At 32.0% G+C, this 27,417-nt stretch overlaps 2 protein-coding genes across 7 annotated transcripts in view; both read left to right on the top strand.

Annotated features, from left to right (window-relative positions):
• The window catches only part of LOC126979715 (transcription factor EC), a 131,463-nt gene extending 130,428 nt beyond the window's left edge, over positions 1–1,035 (top strand). For all 6 annotated transcript variants that reach the window (XM_050829189.1, XM_050829195.1, XM_050829193.1 and 3 more), the window contains one exon: positions 359–1,035. In XM_050829189.1, coding sequence (XP_050685146.1) covers positions 359–504 — 146 coding nt within the window. In that variant the 3' untranslated portion in view covers positions 505–1,035. The remainder of the gene's footprint in view (positions 1–358) is intronic.
• A 17,665-nt stretch (positions 1,036–18,700) lies between these two features.
• LOC126979810 (phospholipid scramblase 2-like) lies at positions 18,701–27,245 on the top strand. The gene is made up of 6 exons (XM_050829354.1): positions 18,701–18,871; positions 19,914–20,080; positions 24,968–25,109; positions 25,589–25,700; positions 26,389–26,524; positions 27,124–27,245. Exons 1-6 carry the CDS (start codon positions 18,767–18,769, stop codon positions 27,218–27,220), a joined length of 759 nt encoding a protein of 252 aa, XP_050685311.1. The 5' UTR covers positions 18,701–18,766; the 3' UTR covers positions 27,221–27,245.
• The last annotated feature ends 172 nt before the right edge of the window (positions 27,246–27,417 follow it).

Below are 27,417 nucleotides of genomic sequence, written 5' to 3'. Positions count from 1 at the left end.
CAACTAACTTACACGAATCAAGTTAACTAAAGATCTGAATATTATATGCTATTATAGTTATTTCTAATCATAGCGATACTTATGTTGAATAGGATTTAAACAGTTGTTAAATAAATGTAATTATTAATTGGGATATCTTATGGTTAAGGTTCATGAAGTTGGTAGCGTTTGTTAACACGGCACGCTGACATAAATATGGAAGTAGATGGTGTTAGTTGCACCGCTGGTAGCATATTATAATATTCATGTAATTTGCATTCTATTTCCAGGCTTTTAAATAATGGGATTAATTTTATTAGAATATATAGGAGTATAATGAATTCAGAAAATAAAACAGTAATTTTCGTTTTTGTTTCAGACTCATCGTCTCTCCTAGAGTCTACATTGGGTGTGGGCGTGGGATTAGGTGACAGTGGACTGCCACTATTGCTGGGCCATCACCACGCTCCACACCATTCCAACTCACATACACATCACTGCTTCGACATGGATCTAGGCGCCTAGATTGTACGTCATCAAACGAAAACTTGTGACTACCCACAAAACATTATATAAAAGTACCCACATCATTATATAAAACGTTTAAACAGATTGTCCTATACTACCCGGTTACATTATTTCTGCACCTGATGTCGATGACGTCACATCGTCTTTTTGGTACAGTGCGCAAAACAAGCATCACTAAGATATTATTATTAATAAATAAACTACGATTTATTTTGTCAGTATTATAGATTGATGTAAAGGTGTTGTGATGCTGATTTTTATTATTATATTATTACATTTAGGCTATTTTAATAATGATGAAAAATCAATGAAAGAATCTGGGTTAAGTAAAAAAGTATTTATTTTTTTGGCCTTATGACACAGAACAACAGAAACTCCAGAACTATTAACAACAAAAGTCAAAACGTAACTATGAAAAATTCAAAAACAAAGCAGTGATAGCACAAAAATATCACAACATGTACCTAACGGTAATGAAACTGCAAACCGTGTTGACGCAACAGGACGGCCGCGGGGGGTGAAAGGGGAACGGGGAGGGGGCACCACGTTCTAGCTAGGTCCAGAGATAATGTCGCCATGTAGTACTTGTTTGTATCAATATACATTTTGTTGTGAATAGTATGGCTTCTATTGAGCAGTTAAGTAAATAAGTAATGTATGGAAGTTAGTACACATTGGTTCAAGTTATACCAAGCTTTACGAGTGTCAATTAGGCAATACTTGATCTAAGAAATATTGTATAACCTTTTTAAAAGAAATTCAGTATATATTTGATGTCTTGTTACTTTTTCGGGGTCTTCTAACGGGCAAGACTCGTTACAATATTTTATACTTCCGTAACAGTACGTCTGTGAAAGTTTATTGAGAGAAGCCGATTTAAATACAAATTGAAGCGAAACAAAACAGTTAAGACAAACTGAACCTTATGGTAGTACAATAAGGGCGTCTATTATGTAATTCTTAATATCAATCAATGTTACACAGTAATGACAAGACCTATTTTGTCTAAACGGTGTATTCAGAATATTCCTGATATTATTAGAAAAAAAAAATCCGAATAAACATGATGAACGTATTTTTAATTTATATACTTAATGAAATTCTGTGCTCAAATAATTATATTGGATATTAAAAAAGGAATATATTGCAATAAATATTTGATGATAGCTATAAAATTACCTTTTTTTATGAAAATAGGGACGAGGCGAGTAGATAGTTTAGCTTATAGCAATTAATACGCGCTGCCCATTACAATGCAGTGCCACTCAGGATTCTTGGAAAAACCAAAAACTCTGAGCGGCACTATTACTGCGCTTGTCACATTGAGACATAAGACCAATACCTTATCTAAAATTCTCAAAAATTTTTAATTATTTCTATTCAGTGTAATTTTTTATTCGATTTTGATTACATAACGTAAATAGCCTAAATTTTATGTGTTTAAATTTTCTCAATAATTGAAATATTTTAGAGAAACGCTTAGAGGCGCCATCTTACGGAGATAATGTGAAACTATATTAATTGGAGCTTTTTTTATTTAACAGTAAAAAATTTTCAGCATCGATCTATAATTTTTGTAAACAAAAGAAGTAATGACATATATATATTTAAACTCTGTAAAAGAGGTTTATTGTTTAATTTGTCAATTTAGTTTTATTCAAGTTACCATAGTGTAATGGTCACATTATAACGTTCGGTGTAAAAAGTCTTTAAGATAAATTTATTCTTAATCTTTCACAACCAGACCTCTACTATTTTCGGGAAACATGTGGAACCACTGGTCTGTTAGTATCTACTGATACTTATGCTCTTGAAAATAGTGACATAGTTAAGGGTCCTTTACACAAAACATTATTTCGAGTTCCAAACTTTTGACATAGTGAACAGATTTTATTTCGTACTTTAGCAGAATAATGATGTTTCAACAATTTTTCTTCTTATCGAATCTTAACGACTTAAGCTTATGTTACTCCGACGCGAGAATAGCGGAACCAAGTAGAGGAACAATAATAATTAAATATTTGTATTCCAGTTATGAGTACCGTGCTATATGAAATATTATAAGTTGTTTGAAGTTATACTTGAAAAAACACCCTGACGTGAGTTGATCAACTAGACCATTTTTATCATACTTCAGCTACGAAGGCTCTTTTGTCTATATGTCTGCTGAACCACAACCAATTTCAATTTTTATACAAGTTAAATAAAATAGTTTCGCTCCAATTGTATAAAAATAATTTAATGATATTTAGTAACACGTTATTTAACTTTGCGGAATATTTTTATTGTTAGTATTTAATACAATATTGTTTTTTCTATAAACGTAAAATAGCATGACGAATGAATTTTTTTAAGGTTTTTTGTTTTATCACGCAAAAGAAGAATAACTTCTTGCGTGCGTAACATAAGTATAATCACACTTTTTTTTTACTCTCCGTTACTAAGGTCGTTCACTCTTGACAGACTGAGCCATGGTGTTGTACGTACTGATGCTAATAGTATAGGTATGTCTGTATTAGTTGTATTACAAAGACTCTCAAGACGATGTAAGTCTTAAGTGACATTTTTAATCACATTAGTTCAGCGTATAGGTCACTGACCGTTGGAACGCTGGTCCTTCATTTGACCTTCAATTACTAAACACTCTATCGAGTCTACATTCTGTATTACGCGGCCAAACATTTTAATTATTACTAACCGCACAATGACATGAAGTCTTTGTTTGATACGAAGTTCTTTTAACATGTATTGATTAGTGCAATGTTCCTAAATGTTAACGTTATATGGTGTTTTGTGTATAGGGGCCCTTAAGTTGCGATAAAATAACTGCCAATAGGAAGCTAAATAATATATTGGTTTTATAATATTTTCGTAATAGCTAAGATTGAATTAAACGCGCTCGCATAAGATTCTGTGCTAAATATAAAAATTCAATTTTAAAATAATATAGTTTTTGATATTTAGTTTTTTAAATTTGACAAATTTGACATTTTGATTATACTTGGTTCTTAAATCCCGTTTACCAAGTGCGAGTCGAATTCTTTTCTTTAGGGCTCTGTACTAAAATCTCTGGGATTACAAATTCATAAAATTATCGATAAATCAAAATAAATAATTTCTTTGATGTATGAGTTTCGTAAATCTCTTGTAATACTTTGTAATGGATTCAAAAGCGTATATTATTAGCTAAAATTTGATATTAATTCTTAGGTAGAAAAGGACTCTTCGTTATCCCGTCCTTACGTTGACTTTAGGGCTAAAAATAGTGTTTCTTTTATACCCTACGTAATGCCCACGAAACCCTACAAAGCCGGACGTTACACAAGTTAATATCCATCTCTACAATTGTAAATACAAAAGTGAAATATTTTTTAAACGTTTTTATAAAGTAAGATGTAAACGAAAAGGTGCTTTATCTGTATGTTACGTAAAAACTATTTTTGTATAAAATATAATATATGTAATAGAAATGTGATACAAAGTGTATTTTATAGATATTATGTAACGTTAATTTCGAAGGGTGCCTTATTAGTTGCTCTGTAAGTATTACTTAATTTATTGTTTGAACACTGGTTAATGAGACACCTTTGTTAAGTTTTGATAATTAGTAAAATTTATTGAGGGGTTTCACTCTGATCAACTTTACTCTGTATAATAAAATTTATAATTGAGCAAACGCAACGAAATGCAGTTGAGATATTTTATCTAAGTCTATGGACGCCAAAATTACTAATATCATACATACATCATTTTTTAATACATTTGTTTGAAAAGTTGACTTTTACATGTGTACTTTACACATTAGTACTTTTTGTTTTCTTCCTGCATACAACCTCCAAATGAATAATGAAAGTTTTAAATGCAAACGTTTTCTGTGCAAAAATTTTTTTATGAAAGGACAAATTACATCGTTCATAATTATTACAAAATAAGTTATTTAATATATACGTACCTAAAATTGTAATTAAATTTGAATTGGCTGAATGCATAGAAACCGTTGCCCTGCTATGTCGATTGGAAATTACTCCCGCAAAATTTTTTTTCTGCATTTTTTTATGATTGAAATTTTAAAAAATGCGTTCTTATAGTGATTTGGTGAAACAAACCGGGACTCTTAAGAAAATGACATTCTACACTTGTATTGTATTAACATACTATGAGGAACTGATCGTATTTTGAACATTGTTATATTATTATTTTATTTACATTTTTACGTTGGTCATTGTGAAATACAAATTATTTGAATTCCCCTTTACAAATCGAGTTTGACATAAACTATGTTTTAATTATAGAATCGAACAAATATTCACTGGTAAGGTAAAAGAAAATTTGTCACCGATGTAAAATAGATTAACCTTACAAATTTATAGGTCTAGATAGAGCCACTAGCTGCTAGACAACCGATGAAAACAGGTCAGGTTTATTACTTTAGTGTGCGTGACAAGCTACGTCTTACACTCGCAATTTGTATGTCACTTTGTGTTAGTGTGGCGTGCATTGCTCAAAATTGAGGTTAACTGTCATCTTTGATTCATGTTTTAATACCTCTTATTACAAAACAGGTGCATAAATAACTATTATATTAGAGAGATATAGATTTATAGTAAACATTATAATATAATAGATCACGTAATTATATTCCACTCGTAGCCATAATGTCAATAATTAATTATAATGAAATACCGGCCTTATGCAAATAAGTTAAGGTTCATTTTACCAAAACTGAGGTATATTGTGTTTATTATGACGAATTTTCTTTAGCCATATTTATGATATTATTTAGTGTAATTAAAATTGATAATGTCCGTTGTGGGCCAGCTGATGCAATAATATGGATTATTAATTAATTATTGTTGTTTGTTTTGTAAAGTCTACGTCTTCTGTTTTCGCTTGTATTTTCATACCGTCTCGCAGAAGTAACAAAAAATGGCGCTACTGTTAAATATAGATGTACAAAAGTTTTAGATGGAACAGTTAAAAGTTTTAATGTTTTATTATGTTTTGTAGAAAGTCTTACAATAAATGTTATTCTTTATTGAATTAGTAATAAATGATTGCAATGTGGCTGTAGTGTTGCATGTAATACAATATTATATAAAAATATTTTTGTATGTGTTATTTACAATTTTTTGTACACAGTAGGTACAATAAATGTTTTCTATTGAAGTGAAACCTTCATCAGATGAGCTGAGAAGTTTATTTTGTGGGTATTGAATGAGGCTGATCTGTTACGCTGATATGTAACGCTCATGTGAATAAAGTACGATCGACTCGACTAAGGGAATGTTAATGTTATAACGTTATACTATAGAACATGTTTTTTTTTATATCGTATCATTAATTAAGAGTGGCAATGAGTTTCTTGCCACTTCTCATTAAAGCTGGTGGTAGGCTTTTGACATTCATAAGTAGTCTTCCGTGACCTACATAAATGACCTTGAACTACATGAAAGTGATTTGATTTGATTTAAACTCGCATTGATGAGGTTTTCACTTCTATTCTTAAGCACACACCGTATTAAAATATAAAATACATGCTTTTTATATATAATATTATTATTATTATTTATGAAAATTCGCAGTATCGAATGTCTTCCGTATTTCTATATGATTATTATATTATTTTGTTTTATATAAGTGGAATCGAGCGAAATAAAGATTGCGTCTGTTAAGATGGATGTTGTTTAATGTATTGAGATTAAAGTGAAAACTTGTTGAAGTACAAAAGTAAAAAGTGGATTTATCCAAAATTAACTCGTCTTTCTATTTATCTGACCTTGCCTATAGACTTTCGATATCTATGAAAAAATCTGATGACGTAGTGTCACGTGGCTAACATTAAGTCTTTTCGCATATTATAATAGGGGTTTACCTATGAAATTGCCGTTCTGCAGTACTGGCCATTTCAAATCAAAATAATTTTTGTTTGGCTATGATTTCTAATTTCAAATTAATTTTATTTTAAAAACATGGAATTTGTTTACCAAAAGTAGTCAATTGTTTATTGATAAGTGTTACATTTTCATCGCATTTCAATCTTTTTCGTCATCATGGATACGTTAAAATTCGAGTAATTATGGAATATAAGTACCGTCGTGGCAGCAACGCGGCAAAAGCGGCACGCAACATCTATGACGTTTATGGAACTAACACTACAAACCAACACACCACATGTTATTGGTTTGATCGCTTCCGTTCTGGATATTTCGACCTGAAAAATTAACTTCGCGGTCGTCCGATTGTGGAAGCTGAAGATACACAATCTACGGCTGAATTAGTAGCAGCTTTGACGGTAGCGTCAAAACAATATTGGTCCATTTGCGTCAAATTGGTAAGGTAAAAAAAGCTTGACAAATGGGTGCCCCACGAACTCGATGATCGCCACCGCGAAGTACGCGTCGAGACATGCCTTGCACTGCTTAACAGACACACAAATGAAGGAACTTTAAACCGCATTGTTACCTGCGATGAAAAATGGATTCTGTTTGATAACCGCAAGCGCTCAGCAAGTTGGTTGGATGGTTCAGCACCTAAACAATGCCCTAAACGAAATCTTACCACTAGAAAACTGATGGTCACTGTATGGTGGTCTAGCGCCGGTGTGATTCATCACAGCTTCTTACCAAACGGGGTGAGTAATGCTCACCGATGCAGATGTGTACTGTGAAGAACTGAACACAATGATGGAGAAGCAGGCACATCTCCAACCAGCATTGGTCAATCGCTCGTCTCCGCTGCTCCTGCACGACTGCGCGCGACCTCATACTGCACAGCAGATGGTCTCCAAGTTGCAAGAACTGGGCTTCCAAAGCTCTCCGTCATTCGCCCTACTCACCAGACTTTGCGCCTACAGACTACTACTTTTTCCAGAATTTGGATAACTTCTTGGCGGGAAAAAAATTCAATACCCGAGAGTACCTATTAGTAAACAGATTCAATATCGGGAGTATTTTTTAATTTACTTTTTTCCAGCTGATTTCTTTAAGAAGGGCATCAATAAACTGCCATTGCGTTGGCAAAGATGCATGGGTTGCATGGGTGCTTACTTCGATTAATTAAAATAAAAAATACATGAGAAAAATTCGTATAAATTGTTTCATACAAAATGGCAATTTCATAGGTAAAGACCTAATGTACATAGCAGGCAAATTGCATAATTTGACGTTTACAAACGGCGTCGTCCGTTTACCAACGCTCGCTGTTAAGACATATGGCTTGGGCAAATTGGCAACTCGTTCAATAGCTATATTTTCATAAGATATTGAAATTATAACTGTAACTGACTTTCATAAAAAAAAAACAGGTTGGACAAAGTAGAGTTTATTTCAGTAATCAGGTACAACGAAATCTTAAAATAAGAGTATAAATAGATAATAATAAAGCACTTTCAATGGAAGAAAAAAAAGATAGGGGAAGGTGGGGTAAGACGGGTAACCTTAAGGTATTTCATGAATGCAACCCATGTTTTTAATAGCACATTGTAGGAATTTTTATTAAGAAAATAATCAGCCTTTCTTCCTTTAACTATAATCAGTCAAAACAAAAAAATTATAACTCTTCTCAAAGAAATATCAACTTTTAAAAAATAGTTATGTCTTCCCATCTTACCCTACTTACAGGGCAAGACGGGGTACCCTCTTAGGTAAGATGGAGTATAGAATATTTAAACGTCGTCATCTTCACAAACCCGGCAGATATGGACGGCTTCGTTGTCGTTATCTTCCACTCCTGCACAGCCACAATGCGCCCACTTACCGAAAGCCTGGCATGTGATCTAACCTTCAGTAGACTCGGAATACAAGCCGTGGCACTACAGACATTCTGTATCTTCCTCTTCTGATGTCTGACCTTCATCGTCAGCTTTCTTGGTTTTTTGAGATCTCTTAATTGTTATTTTCTTTTTGTTTGTTACAGTTGGTTTCGGTTTCTTACTGTTTTGTCTTTTTTCTAATTCTGTTTTATATGGAGAAGCAGTGATAATAACTGCTTTTCCTCTTCTTCGAACTTGTCTTGGTCTTTTTTCGGCGCTTCTTGGATAAGGCATTAACTGTTTCGGGCTAACCAGATGGAATGCTCCATTATCCAAAGAATCATTTACTGTTGCTTGCTGTACTAGATGTGAGGTTGTAGCAGTTGGTAGAGGTAGAGAAACTTCTTTCCCAGGATTAGATCTTAACCATCATGTTAGAGCCTGATCATAAAAGATAATCAGAGGCCGCATAAAACCAACATCTGCAGGCTGTAGTTTGTGAGTGGTGTGTGGTGGGAAGCATATTATTGTCACACCGTATTACGTGCTCGATTACCTGCAAATTTTGGGTGTGAGAGGCAACTTTACGCTCGAGTGTTGTGTGATGGACATTACAAGCGGTTATAAATCGGACAGCAAGTGTCCGATTTATAACCTTTTTTTTCCATCTAAAACTTCTTGAATGGCTAATTTCCTTTGTTCTTTACTCTACCCTCATCTATCAGTTTTTCTTTCATAATTTCGAACCATATTCTATAAAACAATATTTAAATTAAACAAACGTATAATGATATTTTGAATTAAATTTACATCCAAAAAGTAATAATAAATCAGCGGGTAAGATAGGGTAACCCCCGTCTTGCCCACAAGTAGGTACCCATCTTTCCCAAAGTGTACTTATAAGTTGTATTAAATTTTTTGAGGTTATACGTCAAAACAAAAACGGAACGAATTAATGAGCTTAGAATAGTAAAATCAACAAACATTTATAAAAAAATATGTCAGGCAGCTTGTATAACATATATTACGAACAGTCACGCAGTTTATTTACGTCTATAGTTAAATAAAACCATTTAAAATAAAAAAAAATACTTACCAACAAGAAACCTGCACACCGGAAATATTGTATTGACGATTATTTTATAAGTTAAAATTTGTAAAGAATTTAGTAAAAAGGTAATAGTCAATTCTTTTTAAACTATATTTATAACTTTATTTTGTTAAGTTTATTCTGTTAAGTAATAAAATAAAATTCAATAATTAGATGCAACTGATTCTCAGACCTACCCGATATGCACACAAAATTTTATATATTTCGATTTAGCCGTTTCGAAGAAGTTTCGTAAAACGCACCGGGACCCGAGAATTTGATACTTATATTAGATATCCATACGATACAAAGTTTACAATTTGTTTCTACTCTCTTTATTATTATTTCACGAATAAGTATTGGATAAATTAATTTTAAATGTTTGGTTTTTATTTTAGCGGAAGAACTTAGTTTCCAGTTATTCACATAAGTATTGAATATATTATGTTGATATAACCCTATTAAATATATTCTTACAATTTAGATTCATTCACTTTATTTGGACTTATTCTATTGATTGTAGTGATCTTCTATTTGATTCGATCTAGTGGCTTAACAATAACGTTTAAAGTAAAAAAAAAAATATTTTTCTTTATCTTCTACATTCAGTTTAAGAGGATTCATATTAATATGACTAAATAAAGTAAGGTTTCATATGGATTATCTTGACTTTAACTAAGTTCTTGTTTCTTTACAAATTATTAGAATTTATTATTTTCAAGTAATGCTACTTTAGTGCCTAGAAACTTAAATTAACTTCTAAGATTCACAATACTATCTAGTACGGAACCAGCTCGACAATAAAATTTAAAATAGAGTAACATTCAGAAATTCTTATGTATTATTTAATTTATTTACCATGATAGTGTAATGTTAATTTAAAAACCCTACATCAGTATTTAGTATAGATTATCTGAAAAAAAAAAGTCTTTTTTTTCATATGTACTTCATAGAACTAAATTTTTGTTTAGTTTCAAAACGTATAACAAATTTCGTTTAATGCCCTATAGAGCCTTCAGATAAGTGTTTTCCTATAATGTAGAAATTACATACGGTATTGTTTTCATATGTTATATCATTTTTAGTTTTGTTCGAAAACTTATAGTACAAAAAAAAAATAGTTTAAAAAAACTAAAAAGCACGCTTTATTTATATAAAGCGTGCTTTTTAGCTTTTTTGTGTTCGACCATATACATTATAAATCGGTTACTAAGGAGAACCACAATTGTGCAATAGAAATAACTAGAAGATGGGAAACTTCTCAGACGAAGCAAAATTGACATTGACGTGGAAAACCAGAGCCATCTTATTAGATAACTTTCTCAATTTTATAACAAAAGACGATTAACTTTATTATTCTTTCGCATTTAAGTATAACTAATTTTTTTTATAAAACGGTACACTCAACCGTTCCTAGTAGATATTGGTTTATTACATGATATGATTGGGAATTACTTATTTTATATTTACTTTATCAGTACAGATTTTATTTCTTATTAAATAGTATCTTTCTTGTCTAATTTAACAATATGATATACGTAAAGTTACTTAATATCGATAGGGATTTATTAATATGTTGTTCATAAGTGAAGCAATCCATCGTTTTAAGTTACATGTGAAACAAGTTTTATTTGGCAGTAATGAGTATTATTTTATTTAAGAATAACTTATTAATTATACAATTCTATATATATTTTCTTTTATTTAATACCACTTTCTTATTACCAGTAACATTAAATCTTATGTTTATTATAGAAAATAATATAATATTTTCTGAAATACATACTACATAAAATTTTAAGGATTTTGGTTTTGTAAATAAGTATAACGTTTTGCGTGCGTATATAAAAGTACACACACACACTTTTTTTTTAACTTTTCTATTACCTTCTTTAATAAAATTAAATATTTATGGAAAAAAAAGTCTGGTGACTTTCTATTTAAATTTTTATGTTCTAAGGTCTGAGGCTCACATTATCAAAAGGATAGGTAGTCTTTGACATTCATTAAGTGATTTTAAATCCTATTTTGAATTTGAATGGGCTATTCACCCGTAAAACATAGATCAACATGCAATAATTCGACTTAATCTTTTACATCTCGACAAACTTCTTGTTGTGCACACATATAGTTACAAAAATAGTTTCTACTTTACTAAAACAATGTAAGTATAACAGTTTAGCTCATAACATAACATCATAATTTTGTATCTATTTAAAACTAAATCAACACCATTTTCATGTTGTAGCGGTTTCATTATTTTTGACATCCATTTTATGTACTTTCTCTAAATGAGTCCTCAGTGTAACTTTCCTATTGAATTTCGATAGACATTACTTGGAATTATACATATTATATTATGCAAGATGTTTATTAACGGAATTGATGCAGCGGAAAAATGAGTCGAATAAACATCCCATACGAGTTTCCTGGTTATGCTACAGTTTGAATTATAATTTTAATGGGAACTAAATTTAGTTTGAGAATTGTTTTTCAAATTTCCGAATCTCAAAAATATAACTTGAACAGATTATTGAAGAGAGTTTTTAAAAAAGTATATTATTATTGAAATGATTTGATAAGTTGAAAAATGATTATGAGAGGTAATTAAATGAAAGTACAAGAAAGGGTATATGAAGCTGTATTAAAAATACTTTTTGTTACGGTTAGATAACAATTAGGTACAGCATTGGAGTATAGGTATAGGTTTGTGATGTATAATGTAGGACTTGATATGAAGTAAAGTTTTATTTTTAACATAGGAGATTATATGGTTTATAATATTTCACATGCGATTGGACTGATCAACCAAAAGAGATGAAGGTATTATTAACCCTATATTCATTTTAGGAATGATAGTTATATATAGAAAGTATAGGAATGTATTGGTAAAGTAATAATTGTTCCCCTTTGGATTGTGTCGGAGACTGAAGTTGTCTTAAATCATGACCCTATATAAAAGTGGTACATGGAGAGTCAAATCCTTCCATTAGATCGTGGTGCGAACAAGTATTCCTCCGTGAGATAAGTTGGAGCCCAACAGAGGCTTAAAATATGACCCCAAAGAGAAAAAAAATAGGTTGTGCGCACAACCCAAATGGCACAAAGTTGTCCATCCAGTCGACTATAAATAAATATTATTATGATGTACCAAAGTGGATAATTAAATAAAAATTAAAGTACGCCGGCGCCGGGCGAATACGATATAGTATTATGAGTAACAAGTAGGTGATATGTGATGTGTATAATGTACCGATAATATAAATATGATTGAAGAGATAAATAATATTACGAGCAGAGTAGGAATAAAAGTGTGGTCAAATGTAAAGAAATGTTTAGAGATATGAGGTAGTGACGTATATAAAATATGAAATGCCCCTCATGGTATATGGTTCAGTATAGATAATATTATGATTGAATATTTAAAGAAATTGTATTTAAGAAAGTTTAATATGTACCAGAAAATGTATGTAGAAGTAGTTAACTTTTATAGTAAAAAAAAACGTAAATGAGAAATAACATTAATTTAAAATATAAAGGAAAACAAATGAGAATATTTGAATTTTGTCAAATCAAAGAAGTATAACACAGATTTTTATTTAAATATCTATCTTGTTGAATTCGATTTTGACATTTTTTATTCTTTTAAATATAGGAAGGAAATGCAATGCTTTTTTTAACAAATTGTTTTTTTTTTTAATATGTATTTGTGTATACACTGGAAATATAATAAATCAGAATAATTACATAAGATGTGAAGTACATTATATCTAAAATATAATTTTTTATGTTTCTTCATATACTATTTTGATATAATAAATTTCTATTTAGATCAATGAATAGAAATGTGCATTTTTTTATTCGAAAGCAATGTTCACAGTTATGTAATAATAAACATATTATATAATCAGAATGATACGGTCTATGTACTTTTAAAATATTTTACTTATTTTGTATATTCATAGTATTATCTCGATGTTTTGAGTCAATATTTTTTTTAGCAAAAGTTTTGGAAACATGTGTTTAGTGAGTAATTTTGCTGTGTTTTTTTTAAGGTTTCAAAGGTCAGTAATTTATTACTTACATGTTTAATTATGTTTTGTTTTATTTTTGTTAGTAAGAAACAAACTTATAAAATATTTTAATGTAAATTTATTGTTTCAATTAGTTATTGGTTAGATTATCATATAGTTTTCTTTAACAAGTTGTAGCAATGAATAATTTTAAAGTTTAAGAATTACCCATCTGGAATTGTAACTTTAAATATTTAGATTCGTTTTTTTGTCCTTAACTGAAAATTACTTGTAAAGTAGTGTACGTTTACACCTATTTGAATTATTTCAGTAACTATGTTGAAGTATTTTCTTAATTTTATATCTTACGGAATGATACTATAAATTGAACAAATATGTATAAAAAATATATGTAGTATATATATTTTTTTTTCTTTTTAGGTGGGAGGTGTAGTGTGTGTTTCATCTTTGTACACCTGTGCACACACTCATCGCTCCAACTAATATATAAGTAGTAGCATTGCAGAATAAAGAGGCTTATTATCGCAGTCAGACTATAATCATTTCTACACCCAAACCTCCAACATCGCAATTTGGTTGCAAATTTGCTTGAAATGGTTTCAAAAATGCTATTAATCGAGGCTGCTCTACGTGAAGAACAACAAGAAGCAATCAATTTAATATTAGTGAAATTCCCTACTTAAGAGTTTGTAGGAAATTACAGAATATAAGTGGAAATGATACTTACAGCAATTTTAAAATTTTTAACAAAAAACCAACCGACTTCAAAGCAATATGTATATAATATGCACTAAAAAAGTATAAAATAATTGCGTATTTTTTTACAATCTTATTAATTAATTTAATTCTAGTTACGATTATTGTCATTTTTGGAGTCGGTGTCATTTTTTTATTTTATGATTTTTAGTGAATTTGAAGTAACTAACTAACAATTTGGCTAAATATGTGTAAATATACTATTTCAATGCAGCAATGAACGTTAGCGCTTCGTTATTTGATTACAGACAGTAAGAAATTCTGCCACAGATTGCACCCTTACTGTAAGTCGTCAAAGAGTCCCAGAGTTTGATCATCATATTCGACTACGACAATTACTTGGCCATAACTATGTTATGGTACATGACTTATATAACTGGATACCATAAAAAAGATTCGGCCGAGTACCTATCGTTAATTAGCTCCTAAGAATTGAAGAGTTCCGTTACTTTGTCATGTATAATCAGAACCTAACCTAACTCTCACCAGTTTGAAGTATATCCTTTCCAATAAAAAAAGAATCATCAAAATCGGTTGGTGCGATATTGAGATATTCGTAAATTTATCATCCACTTTGCTATACGTATGTATACCAAATTTAAGACTTTCATGGTTTTCTCATGGATGCCACTGTCAGATCTGGATCAAATTACAATGGGACCCCACGGGAAGCACCAGCTTTCAAATAAAAAAAGAATTATCTAATTCGGTTCACCCAGTCGAAAGTTTCGAGGTAACAAACAATTAAAAAAACATACCGACGAATTGAGAACCTCCTCCTTTTTTGAAGTCGGTTAAAAATTAATGTTGCATAAGTTTCCTACAAAGGAAATTACAGAATAAAATAAATTATAACATGCTATGTTTTACATAACTTATGTATCAGGGGTGGTATTTATATTCCCGAGTTCACAGAGGATGATTTCCAATGTGAAAGAAGCAGGCAGTTTCCCTTTTAATCAGCTCCATCTTCACGTCAAGCTCTACAGGCAGGTCGAAGGCTATAAACTTTACCTTACTTATTCCTTTCTAACAGAGTGGTATTCCTATCTTTAGTGATTTTAAAATAAGTTTCATTTTTGTTATTAATAAAAGAACTAAATTTAATTTCTATTTTATTATAAAAGGAAAACTAACTTACTGCTAATTCAGAGTACGTACTCGGGCATATAAATTAAAAGGTATAGCTTCACCATCGTATGTCCACCAATTTGAAAAGTGTTAACTTTAAAAGGATGGCTATATGTAGAAGCAATATTTTTTGTGAAAAAAATAAGTAACTATATAACTGATATTTACTTGAAACTTTCTGATATAATGAGTAGGTAACGCGTCTGCGAGGTTTGTTCAAAGCACTTTAAAAGATCATTTATTAGCACCATAATTAAAAACTCTAAAACTTAGAACTTAGAAACCTTTTTAAAGAATTCAAACAAAAAATCTAGGGGTCTACTCTCTTTGTTCCAATCGAAACTTCGTTAACGAACGAAATTTAAACGAAGCTTCGGGAGTGACCCGACCCTACTCTATTTTGCTTTCGGACACATCGACGAAGTTCGGGACAATAGACAATATTCGTCAACGAATGGTGAACGATTGAAATGACCATTATTTTAATCCAACTAATTTGAAGAGTTCTATTTCATTCCAACGTTGGGTAGTAACTTATGACAACCAAAAATGTCTTACATGTATTACAGACGCAATGTAAACATGTCAAATTAGTACCTTAAGGTTTTTTATTAGAATTCTTTAAAAAAAAATCTAAAAAGAGTTCTCAATTATGGTGCTAATAAATGATCTTTTATAGTACTTTGATTAGTAGTAGGTATCGCCATTGCGAGGTAACACACCTCGCAATCGCGATACCTACTCATTCTATCAGAAAGTTTCAAGTAAATATCAGTTATATATTTATTTGCTTTTTTTTTTCATTAAAAGAATTCCCTCTACATATTACCATCCTTTTATAGGTACATCTTTTACTGCTGCACTTATGATGATGAAGCTATACTTTTTATTTTATATGTCTGAGTAGGTACTCTTTGTTAGCTGTAAGTTTTCCTGTTATAATAAAATAAAATAAAAAATAAATTTTGTTTTTTCATTAATAACAAAAATGAAATTTATTTGAAAGATAGGAATACCACTACCTACTGTTAAGAAGGAATAAATAAGATAAAGTTCTATCTTTATCCTTTCTAACAGTTGTACTAATGCAGTGCATGCCCTTCGACCTGCCTGTAGAGCTTGACGTGAAGACGCAGCTGATTTTGAGGGAACCCGCCTGCTTCATTCACATTGGGATTCATCCTCGGTGAACTCGGGAATTTTAATACCACCCTTGATACATAAGTTATGTAAAACATAGCATGTTATAATTTATTTTATTCTGTAATTTCCTTTGTAGGAAATTACAAAATTTGTACTCTAGAGTTTGTACTCTAAGTCGGGAATTTCAATAATATTAAATTGATTGAATAAGCGGCGTTGGTTTCTTACCATTACCATCAGCAGAACGTCTTGTTCGTCCCGTTCCTTATTTTCATAAAAAAATCTCTAAAATTACCGTATTTTTCTGGAAAGTCCTTTGCACACGTAAAATTTGGATTGTTTTTAATATTTTTTGTGTCACATGCCTACTACTCGACGCCATTTTTCTGGATCGGTAGCGACGCGCGTGGTACGAAATAGAACTAAATTATTTTTATAAGTGTTTGTGTTTAAAGAATACTATAATATGTTTTATGTAAAAAATTCAATCTTCATAGGTATATAAGTGTCTACAATATATTCAAACTTATTTATAATAATATCTAAAAATATAACATAATATTAACTATGTCATATTAAAAGAGGATCTTTTAAATGTAGTTATGATTATTTGGTGTTGTAAGGTATTTAAAAAAATTAAAGCATATACTCTTCAGTTGAATATAACAGTCGTAGAATCCCCATTTTTATCAAGATCGATATTGCCCGATGCAACAATCCTTATTAATTCAAACTGTCGCTTGCATAAAATACATTCGTTAATTCCATTCGTGCCGGCACACTCCTGTCCTTACAATAATGGGACAAACTTGTGCAAAACTCATTTTTCCCCCAAAAATAAAACTTGCAGCGATTATTTTTATTCATCGAGGACGATAACAAAGGAGCGTTTCAAATTTCTACGAAATTTGCGTTTTTGCATAAAACTGTATCACAAGTCGGCGCGTGCGCCGGACTGCACAATCTAATATGGTGACCATCAATTATGATTTGACACAGTTCCTTTTTATTATTCATGTTTTTAATTATGAATAAACAACGATTAATTACAGAGGCATTTTACTCGTTTTTTTAAATATGTTTTTTTTGTAGAAATTGTCAATTAAGTTTAATCATATCCACAAAACATACTGTTATTTTCTGTTCTGTTATAACATCTATGTAAATATGTAAGATTCTAATCATTCTTTATTTTCTCTATTTCTTTCTAGAAACCTGATTTTTATTAATAATATTATTAAAATACAATATTTTAAACAGAAAGCATGCCAGGCTTAATTAAACTGTATTATAAAAAAAACTCATAAAAATTTACAGGGTTGTGAAGGTACGTATCGATTTTCGACTTTTATAATTAATATAGAAATATATTAAAACATGGTCACCCCAACATCTATTGTAATTGGAGTATATTGCAGTTTCCATTGATAAAAGCGTTACATTTGGCCATTTTTTTCATAAATTTAAATGAAGTCCCCAGCTTGCAACATTTGCATGGGTCCGGTGTTACTGCATATTTTATGACCAAGGGGAAATATTATTCTTATTATTTTAGAATACAAGTTATTATGAATTTCTAAAGTTTTTTTTAGTAAATATAATGACCATTTGCTTTACAAAGCTGCCGTGTCCATAGAGCTGTATTTGTTTTAGCCATCAATAGGTGATACGGCTTGATTTGTGACAATCGGCATAACATTATGTACCCATGTATAGATATTTTAACTGCACCAGCTAGTAAAAAAACTGAACAAAAAATATATATATCCTTTTAAGAACCATAGTACAATGTTTTTATCACGAATACTTACAGATTTGTAATACACGTATTCTGTAAGCTATGTTGGCTTAAAGCTTAGAGATAAAGTAAAGAACGTTACAATTCATAACAAAACATTAGCCAGCGGATACTGAGACTGAAGTGGAGATGGGCAGGCTACCTACAGAGACCTAAAACAAATCGGTGGTCTCAAGCAGTCACATATTGGGTTCCTCGAGATACAAAACGAAGGAAGGGGAAACCATTCTAGAGATGGGAAGACAACGTGGTAAACGTTGCGGGGAGAGAGAAGTCAGGGATGGATGATACCAATGCAAAAACTTGGAGGAGGCTTTTACCGCCTAACGTTGCCTCTATTTTCAGCAACGCACATTTCTATCATGCTGTCTCCGTTAGGTAGAGATGTTCTTCTCTCTCGCACGTTTTGTTTATCTATGGTAGATATTATCAGCACTTGGCAACTTACACTTAAAAATATAATTTGACGCAGATTAACATTGACGTCAATATCAAATACATAAAAGTTTATAGAAGTGTATTTACATAATAATAAATTGGTATGTGGTAGCAACAATATGATGATGCAAACAGCGCCCATCCCAGCGCCGGTGCAGCCAATCAATGACATCATCAAGGAGTCATCTAGGACTGGAACTCCGGAAACAATTACTAAACCTCAGGTGACGCAAGTTACCAGCTTTTTTGAACACCCTTAACCATATAGGCGTTGTAATTTATGAAGAGATTTTAACTCCTATTTTGACTATATATCCCCAGTCCCTACCAATACGTACATACACATATAATATAAAATGGTATTGAGAATAACACTCCAAGCATAATGCATTCCCATTTTCCCAGCATGTACCATTCCCTAAAAATAAGAACTGAAATATTAGCCGAATCTGTTAATCCGAGTACCGAAATATATATAATTATTCGTACAGTTTCCAGTTCAATTTGATTAAAAAACAAGCAAAAGTAATCCTATGCATTTATGTTCTCAAATCAAATCAAATTAATATAATTCTATTTTAGGTCAAAGAAATAACACTATGGACACTGTTATGAATCCCAAAAATTATACTTTATACCATTAGGTACTACCACCTCGGAAAAGGTGCTTTAATAAGAAGTTGTGACAAGAAATTCATTTTTTAAATCAATATTTACAGCTTAATCGTTTTACAATTAATTTTAATTACAATTTAAGTAAAGTGATGCAACAAAAAATACTCAAACGTCAAATACTCAGTGACTTGCACGAGTAAGTTAAAAAAAATATTATGCGAGCATTAATGTTAAAGATATACTTAATAACGACTTTGCATTTGCTTATTATCTTTAGCTCATCTAAATTCTATTAAATTGTTATTATATATATATACGTGTATAACAGGACAATATCTGCGATACCTAACAGATGGTAAGCAGCAGTAACAGCGCCAAGTCTTCATTTACCATCAATTATAGCCAATTATTTCTATAATCCAAAACTTGAAGTAAACCATAATTTTATCAGCAATATGGATTCCCTGAAGCAATCGCCATTAATGTATCAATTGCGCAGACGGCCAGAGTATTTAGGAGTAACATATATGGGTTTCTCGAATTGGTATTTTAGTGTGTGTGAAGGCTAAAAATAAAAAATTGCTGTCCTTGCAAATCAATTATAAGAATTAGCACGACTTTTATAAATAATTTAATAAATAAATTCCACAGGCCATATCGGAGACTTACATTCTGTCCGAACTGCTTGATGTAGACCGGTTGCTGATTACCAAACGTCTTCGCGTCAAGAGCGTCGTTTTTCTCAGAGGAAAGAAGAATAGATTCTACATCAGAACTCCGGATCGTAATCTAGTTTATACTGTTGAAGAAGACAACAGGTAGTAGAGTATTATCTACAAAAACAACTTCTTACAAACTGTGTAATATATTTCCTCGCGCGGTATTGTCAAATCAACTCCACAAAAGAAGCTCGGATACATCTAAAAAAGCCCGCAACCAGAAATAAAGTCTTTTATTTTATTTTTTGTGGAAGAGTTGGAATAACAAGTATACCTACAGGTTTACAGGTTACCTGATGTTAAATGATCACTGCCGAAACTTTTGAGAAGGGTGGGGATGGCCAAGTCGGAAACTACTAGACTACGGAGGAAAGTCGTAATAGGAGTCATGCCCTCGACTTATCAAAACCAATAACTGCATATTTAGTTTTTTTTTTTAAATATTGAACTTTTGACGGAAATCGACCCGAATGATTTAAAAAAATACACCTGTATTATTGAACCAATGGACTCTGTAGCTGATAAGGACCAATCCTTTGTTTTTCTGTATTTTTTTGAATTATTTTGAATTCGCACTGCCGTGAATCAGTAATGTGTAAGCATTACTGTGTTTCGATCTGAGGGACGCCGTAGCTAGTAAAATTATTGAGCAAATGAGACTTAACATCTTATGTCTCAAGATGACGAGCGCAGTTTTAGTGCCGCTCAGAGTTTTTGGGGTTTTCAAGAATTCCGGGCAGGGCGTATCAATTACCAGCAGCTGAACGTCCTGATCGTCTTGTGCCTTATTGTCATAAAAAAAAATTAAGATAACTTGCGATGGATAACTTTTGCCCTCGTACAACTGGAATCATCTACCCATCATTATGGGAGCATTCTCCTGTAACCCCGTAAAGTACAGACACATCTCTTCACCTCTGGACTCTGGTATTGCTGATGTCCATGGGCGACCATATAGATAATTTAATACCTTCTAGCGGCTGTTTATGATACAGTCCTGTAAGTTAAGAAGCGCCATGCTTTATTGTTTTTTTAATATATTACCATGGTAAAAAAATTGCATATACCTAAAGATCAAAAGTTTGTTCTTTCAACCGCAACAATTGCTAGTTTTAGAAATCTTCATTATATTTAGAAACAAACATAATTACAGGCGAGAGTAAAATTAATGGTAGACCAAATATTCATTACTCAAATTTCTTTAATGGTGGTAACAACATAATTACATGATATAATTGTTTGGGACCACGTTGGGATCACGCTCTTCCGTATCTGTAATCATTAAGTTTGTATTTTAATTATTCACGAAAGCTACACATTTATTTTTTATTCTATTTATAAACGATATTTCCAAAAGTATTCAAGAATCAAATTTCGACATGAAATATATCGTACAGTTGCTTGTTCAGAGGATCAAACGAAACTACAGAATGACATCCATCGTATAATGTTATGGTGTAAAAATAATTTGATGGAATTTAATGCGTCCAAATGTAATTTTATTGAAAAAAAATTGATAGTAAATAAATACCAATAAATCAAATAAACCATATCAAAGATTTGGTGTCTTTTTAGACGAGGAGTTGGGGTCTTAAAATGCTTGGTATTTTCTTTCGTAAACCTAAGACTTTAACATCAATTCCTTCGCTTAATATGGCATTATAAAAAGTATTATAAAAATTACATCATTGGAATTCAGTCAATTAAAAAAAAATATTCAGGGATGTTTCTAATAATTACACTATTATAAAGTACAAACTTAGATTAAGTATTGGTCTCCGCTGCACTCTTTCTAGATACCGCACTATCAAAGAACAATAGCTTTTTTATTACGGAAACTATTAGATGCTTGTGTGCGTGGCATCTTTCAAATTGTGTAACATACGCTTTGTGTTATTTTATATAGAAATCAATAAAATGCAAAATACTTACTGATGATATATGATCCCAGTGTCTTCCTTTTTCTTGTAGTATTATTTTCACAAAGTTTTACTACGTTACCCGGCATTTTAGTTTTAGTTATTAGCAAAGCTTAAAAGAACATTTGGCACGTCAACGTCACACATTGCTCGAGACTGGCTCGAGTATACCCACTTGAGTGTAGTACTAGCTGCCGCACTTCGCGATTGCGCCTGCTATTGCAGGCGCTACACTCTAACTAGATATTTCTAGTTAGAGTGCAGCGGAGACCAATCCTTAATGTAAGGATACAAAGAAAAATTAAAATTCTTCTATATGAAATCCTTAGAATTGCGAGGAAACGCACCATAAGTTCATTTCTTTCATAAATTATTAATATGCTTTTGAACCCTTATAATTAGGATACATAAACAAAAGTATTAGTACTGCTAAATTAACAATAATGTTAATGTTAAATTATAATTAGTCATAGTATTAATTGTATATTAAAAGGCATAAAAGGCATTTATTTTCTCTTAATTGATTCCTTTAGAATTCGTTTTGATGTCATTTCTAATAACTATTACAAATGGCGCTCTGAGAGAGAAGAAGCGGTGCAAGAAACTCTCCCAGCATTCTTTTTTGCGCTCTTTTCAATAAAAATAAACAATATTGTACAGTCATTTCTATTGCTATAAAATAATCACAATCTAGTCCCAGACTGTCCGATCATTTAGATACTCAGCAGTGGAGTAATAGGATTTACAACAGAGCCATTTTTTTGTAACTCCGCTGTGTTTGGTGTAATGAACCGTAAACACTTTGTTTTTTTACTGTTTAAGTGCAGATTATTCGTCTCAAACCAACGCACTATCTTTGAGAGTGCATTGTTTACCTCGTCATCAATATCTGCACGTCGCTTCACTTTAAAAATAAGTGAAGTATCATCAACAAACAATACAATCTCATGGCTATCATCTACCACAAACGGTAGATCGTTAATATATATAAGAAATAAGAAAGGACCGAGAATAGAACCCTGTGGAACACCTATTCCCACAGGTTTACCCGAAGACCGTTTGCCATTTATATCGACTATCTGAACTCTTTCGCTTAAATATAATTTTAACAGATTTAGGGCTCTATTTTTTACTCCATAATGCATTAGTTTTAGGAGTAAAGTTTCATGGTGGGCGCAGTCAAATGCTTTGGACAAATCACAAAAAATGCCCAATGCATCCTGTGACTCTTCCCAGGCGTCAAAAATGTGCTCAAAGAGTCTAGTACCCGCATTAATTGTTGATAAGCCACTAGTGAAACCAAATTGATTTTTGTTCATTAATTTAAAAAAATGCATTTGTAGCTGTTGAAGCAAAAGGTTTTCAAAAATTTTACTAAAAACAGGCAGCAGTGAAATAGGTCTGAAATTAGCAGGGTCAAAAGAACTGCCCGATTTAAACAAAGGTATAACTTTGCTGTATTTCATGAGGTCAGGGAACACACCCTCATCTATGCATTCATTAAATATTATTGCTAATTCAGGTGCTATAATGTCAAGTATGTATTTTACAATATTAGTTGAATGGCCCCATAGGTCTTTTGTATTTTTTAGGTTAATTAATTTGAAGATTTTTATTATATCGCTACCTGTAACATACTTAAATTTCAAATCAGTGGAAGATACTGGTATGTGTAATTTAAGCATATCATATGCTGCTTTTGGTGAAGAGCTAAGGTCTTTGCTCCTGATAATCGGGATTTTGGAGAAGTATTTATCAAATTCATTTGCAATTTCTAGTTCCGAATTTATAACGCGATTATTAATATTTAAACAGATAGCGGTGTTACGGCAATTCGATCTACCAGTTTCATTGTTAATTACACTCCAAGTCGCTTTTACTTTATTATTACTGTTTTTAATTTTATCTGCAATGAAACGTGTTTTCGCTTCATGACAAACTATTTTAAAAAGCTTGGAGTATTTTTTTACATATATTTTAAATTCTTCACTATTATTGTGATGTTTCTCATAATAAAGGTCATATAAGCGTTTACGACTTTTGTGGATACCCATTGTTGCCCAATCATTAAAACAATGTTTGTTGTTTACTGTCACCGTTACTGGAGTAAAAATCCTGTCAAATTCCTCACAGAAGGAATTGAAGACTAAGTTATAGTGAAAATTAGCAGTTTCACCACAGTGTAAAAATGGTATCGTATTTACGAAATTATTTCTAAACCTCTCAAGACGGCTACCCGTAACTGATATAATCGTCACCTTTTTTGGTCTGACGTTGTCCAATCTTGTATTTCCTTTTACAAGTTGCCCACTATGGTCGGACTGAAGATTATTAATTATGAGTTTACTAGTAATAGTAACATTTGTAAAAATATTATCTAAACAGGTTGCTATTGTAGAAGTGATTCTAGTAGGTTCCCAAAATACATTGAACAAATTAAAACTTTGAAATAAATTTTTAAGGCTAGTACGATTGGCCGAAGGTTCAAGCAAGTTTATATTAAAATCTCCACACACTATAATTGACTTGCTGGTTTTACTAAATTTTGATAGTACCTCCTCCATTCTATGTTGGAACTGTTCATATGATGCAGTGGGGGGGCGGTATACACTTACAATAATAAATTGCTCTAGTTCTAGACAAGCTTACTAAATTAGTTGTTCTATAGAGAGATTAACAATATATCTTCTATTTTTACATTTTAATCTATTATTAATAATAATTAGGGAACCTCCATGTATTGCCCTACTTCTACAAAACGAACTGACTACTTTATGTTCTCTAAAACAAAACTGGAGCTGATGACTCTTCCGCCAATGTTCTGTAATACATAATATATCTATATAACAGCAGCTCAAATACAGTTCAATTTCTAATTCCAAATTAGTTGTTAAGCCTTTTTAGTAAATAAATACGGCTTAGACGAAAGTCATGATACCATGTGACAACGAACATACATTCATACAAAAGTTCCAAGAATTATTTTATTTAAATGTATCTCTGTATAATGTAGGATGTAATCTCATGTATGGATGAATCCGATAAAATAAATGATTATAATTGTCAGCTGGTGGGTCGGCTACCTATGTTATGGTCTACGCCCGATGCAGCTCCGCGTGTTCAACAACTGCTCTGAAGAAATAATGAGGATCGACCGACCCTATGCGTGCACCGCTCGGATTCTGCCTTGTCAACTACAAAAAATACAGGTTACCTTTAAAATTGACGATAGACTGCTATCGAATAGTGCGATCCTCAAGCCTATTTGGAGTGCTATAGCTGCACCTGCTGGTCATTACACATTTGGTGTATGTATTTGCCTGTCGAACAACGAGCTCCCAAAAGGTGTGCCATAGCGTTGTTTGACGCAGAATCATCTGGTACGACTGTTGTAAACTGGCTTTTTGTGGGTAAACTAACACGAAAGAATCCCATTGATGATATGCGCAAAATATTTTCGTTTTTGGCGACCACTGAAGATAACGTGAGAGCTATGAATAAAATTAAAATAAATTGAAAAAATTTTGAATAATTAAAATAATAAAATTAATTTGAAAGCTTTAAAATAGATGGATAGGTAGATAGTACATTTTTAGAACAGAACAGAAGTGACTGTTAAGACCGGAACAGATGAAATACTTTTGTGAGGATTTGAATGATTATAAGAAAAGATTGCTAATATTTTCAGGTGTTTGCCCCGCCAGGTCGAAGGATAGGCTCCATTGAGCAACAGTGGACTCCTATTCGACCCATATACGTGGTGAAACGAGAGAATGGCGAAGAAGTGTTTTGGCTTCAAGGTCTTGATCTAACTTATACTATAGCAGTACTTCAAAAGAGTTCCCAAAGAGGATTGACTCGTGAGCAACTTACCACACCTATTTTGACTTTCTTAATGAGTAGGAAGACAAACAAGAATAGGGTCACTAGATGGTAGATGATCACTGCCGTCAATAGTTCATAATGTAGCCCCGTTTTAGACAGGTGCAAGGTATCCATATCTTATCGTTGTGGAAACACCGTGCATGGTAGTTCACTTCATAACTTAGCTGTGCATGGCACATGAAAACCGCACTGTAGAGGAGCGCACAAATACAGATAGTGAAGGTGTTATTTTTGTTTGTGGCGTGTGGTTCAGTGTCGAATTCGGTGGCAGAAATCAGGTCAAAACAGCTCTTCTGAACATTCCCTGCGATAAATGGGGGCTACCCATATTGCGTAAAAACGCAGATAGGCCCCCCCAGATATTTATTTTTGGAGAACATAGAAAAAGCCCCTTTCCAAAGGCAAGTATGCAAATATTACAGATTTCCTTTTACCACAATCACGTCAATGTTTAGACAAACATACATCATTTGCTCATTTACAAGGATCCCTAGTGCGACTGTCAAGTGTTATCAAACTCTTTGTGGACAAACACCCTCAACATTTCTTCTTTTATTTCTTCTTCTCAATAAGTTTACCACTTTAAGTTTTTACTTTGTGCAGGTCCCCGCTTTACTATAAGCTTCTTCAGGGATATTCAGTTCAGCATACAGAAGAGGGATGGAACCCACGTCGGCAGCACGTGCAAGCGTTGGCAGGGGATCCTGCACGCACTTTTCTTTGCACCCGTCACTGACAGGTGTGTGTTTTTTGTTCGTAAAAGTTACCTTTTTATTATTATTAAATTAACCCAAAATTTGGTAATCTTTGGAAGAACGCGTTTTCAGGTTCACTTTGCCTACGCGTCTAGTAGGCAGAGTTTTCATTCAGTTGTGTTTTGACCGCGCTTTGAATACAACGTCACGCAATGACATAGTGTTCAGTAAAATATAAATTTGTAAATAAAAAATACAAGAAAAGCTTCATTAAAATACGGTTGTAGAGTAAAGCTATATTTACTATTTTTATAAGACCCTGATGGTAAGTGAGAAGCCCATTATGCTTATCTGTGCCCGTCGTCATCTTAGTAAGATATGTACAAGATTAAGGGTAAGATCTATAGAGCGTACTTAGACTTTGCTTACGTAAAACTTAGTTGAGCTTAGCATATTCTTTGATTTCGTTTTTATAGTCAAATGCAAAAGTCAAGTTCGCGGTTATCACTATCAGCTAAATTACACGTAAGTAAAGTCTGAGCATAGCCTAAGTACGCTCTATAAATCTTAGCCTTAGGCTAAGTAATCACTGGGCACATACTGATGTGCAGTATTGTCTTAATTTTATTTTATTTTTTAACAGGTTTGGGGTGGCGTTCGAGCGAGACCTCACAGTGGAAGAGAAGGCACTGCTTTTGGCCGCGACTTTGCTCATCGACTATATGTACTACGATGCCTAGTAATTATACAATGTATTTTAGATAACATGTGTTTTATTCACATGATTACTGAAAAAAAGAGTGTGTGTACTTATGTACACGCGTTAGAAGTTATACTTCTCTGGCGTATGGAAAAATAAATCAAATTTTAACAAATAGTTAAGATCAAAAATAGTATAAACGCTCAGCATTTAAGGTTAATATAAACAAGCATAGAT

This window comes from Leptidea sinapis, chromosome 4 (assembly GCF_905404315.1).
Source record: "Leptidea sinapis chromosome 4, ilLepSina1.1, whole genome shotgun sequence".
Taxonomy (NCBI): Eukaryota; Metazoa; Arthropoda; class Insecta; order Lepidoptera; family Pieridae; genus Leptidea; species Leptidea sinapis.
Note: the sequence above shows the minus strand (reverse complement) of the source record. Positions and strands in the feature narration are given on the sequence as shown.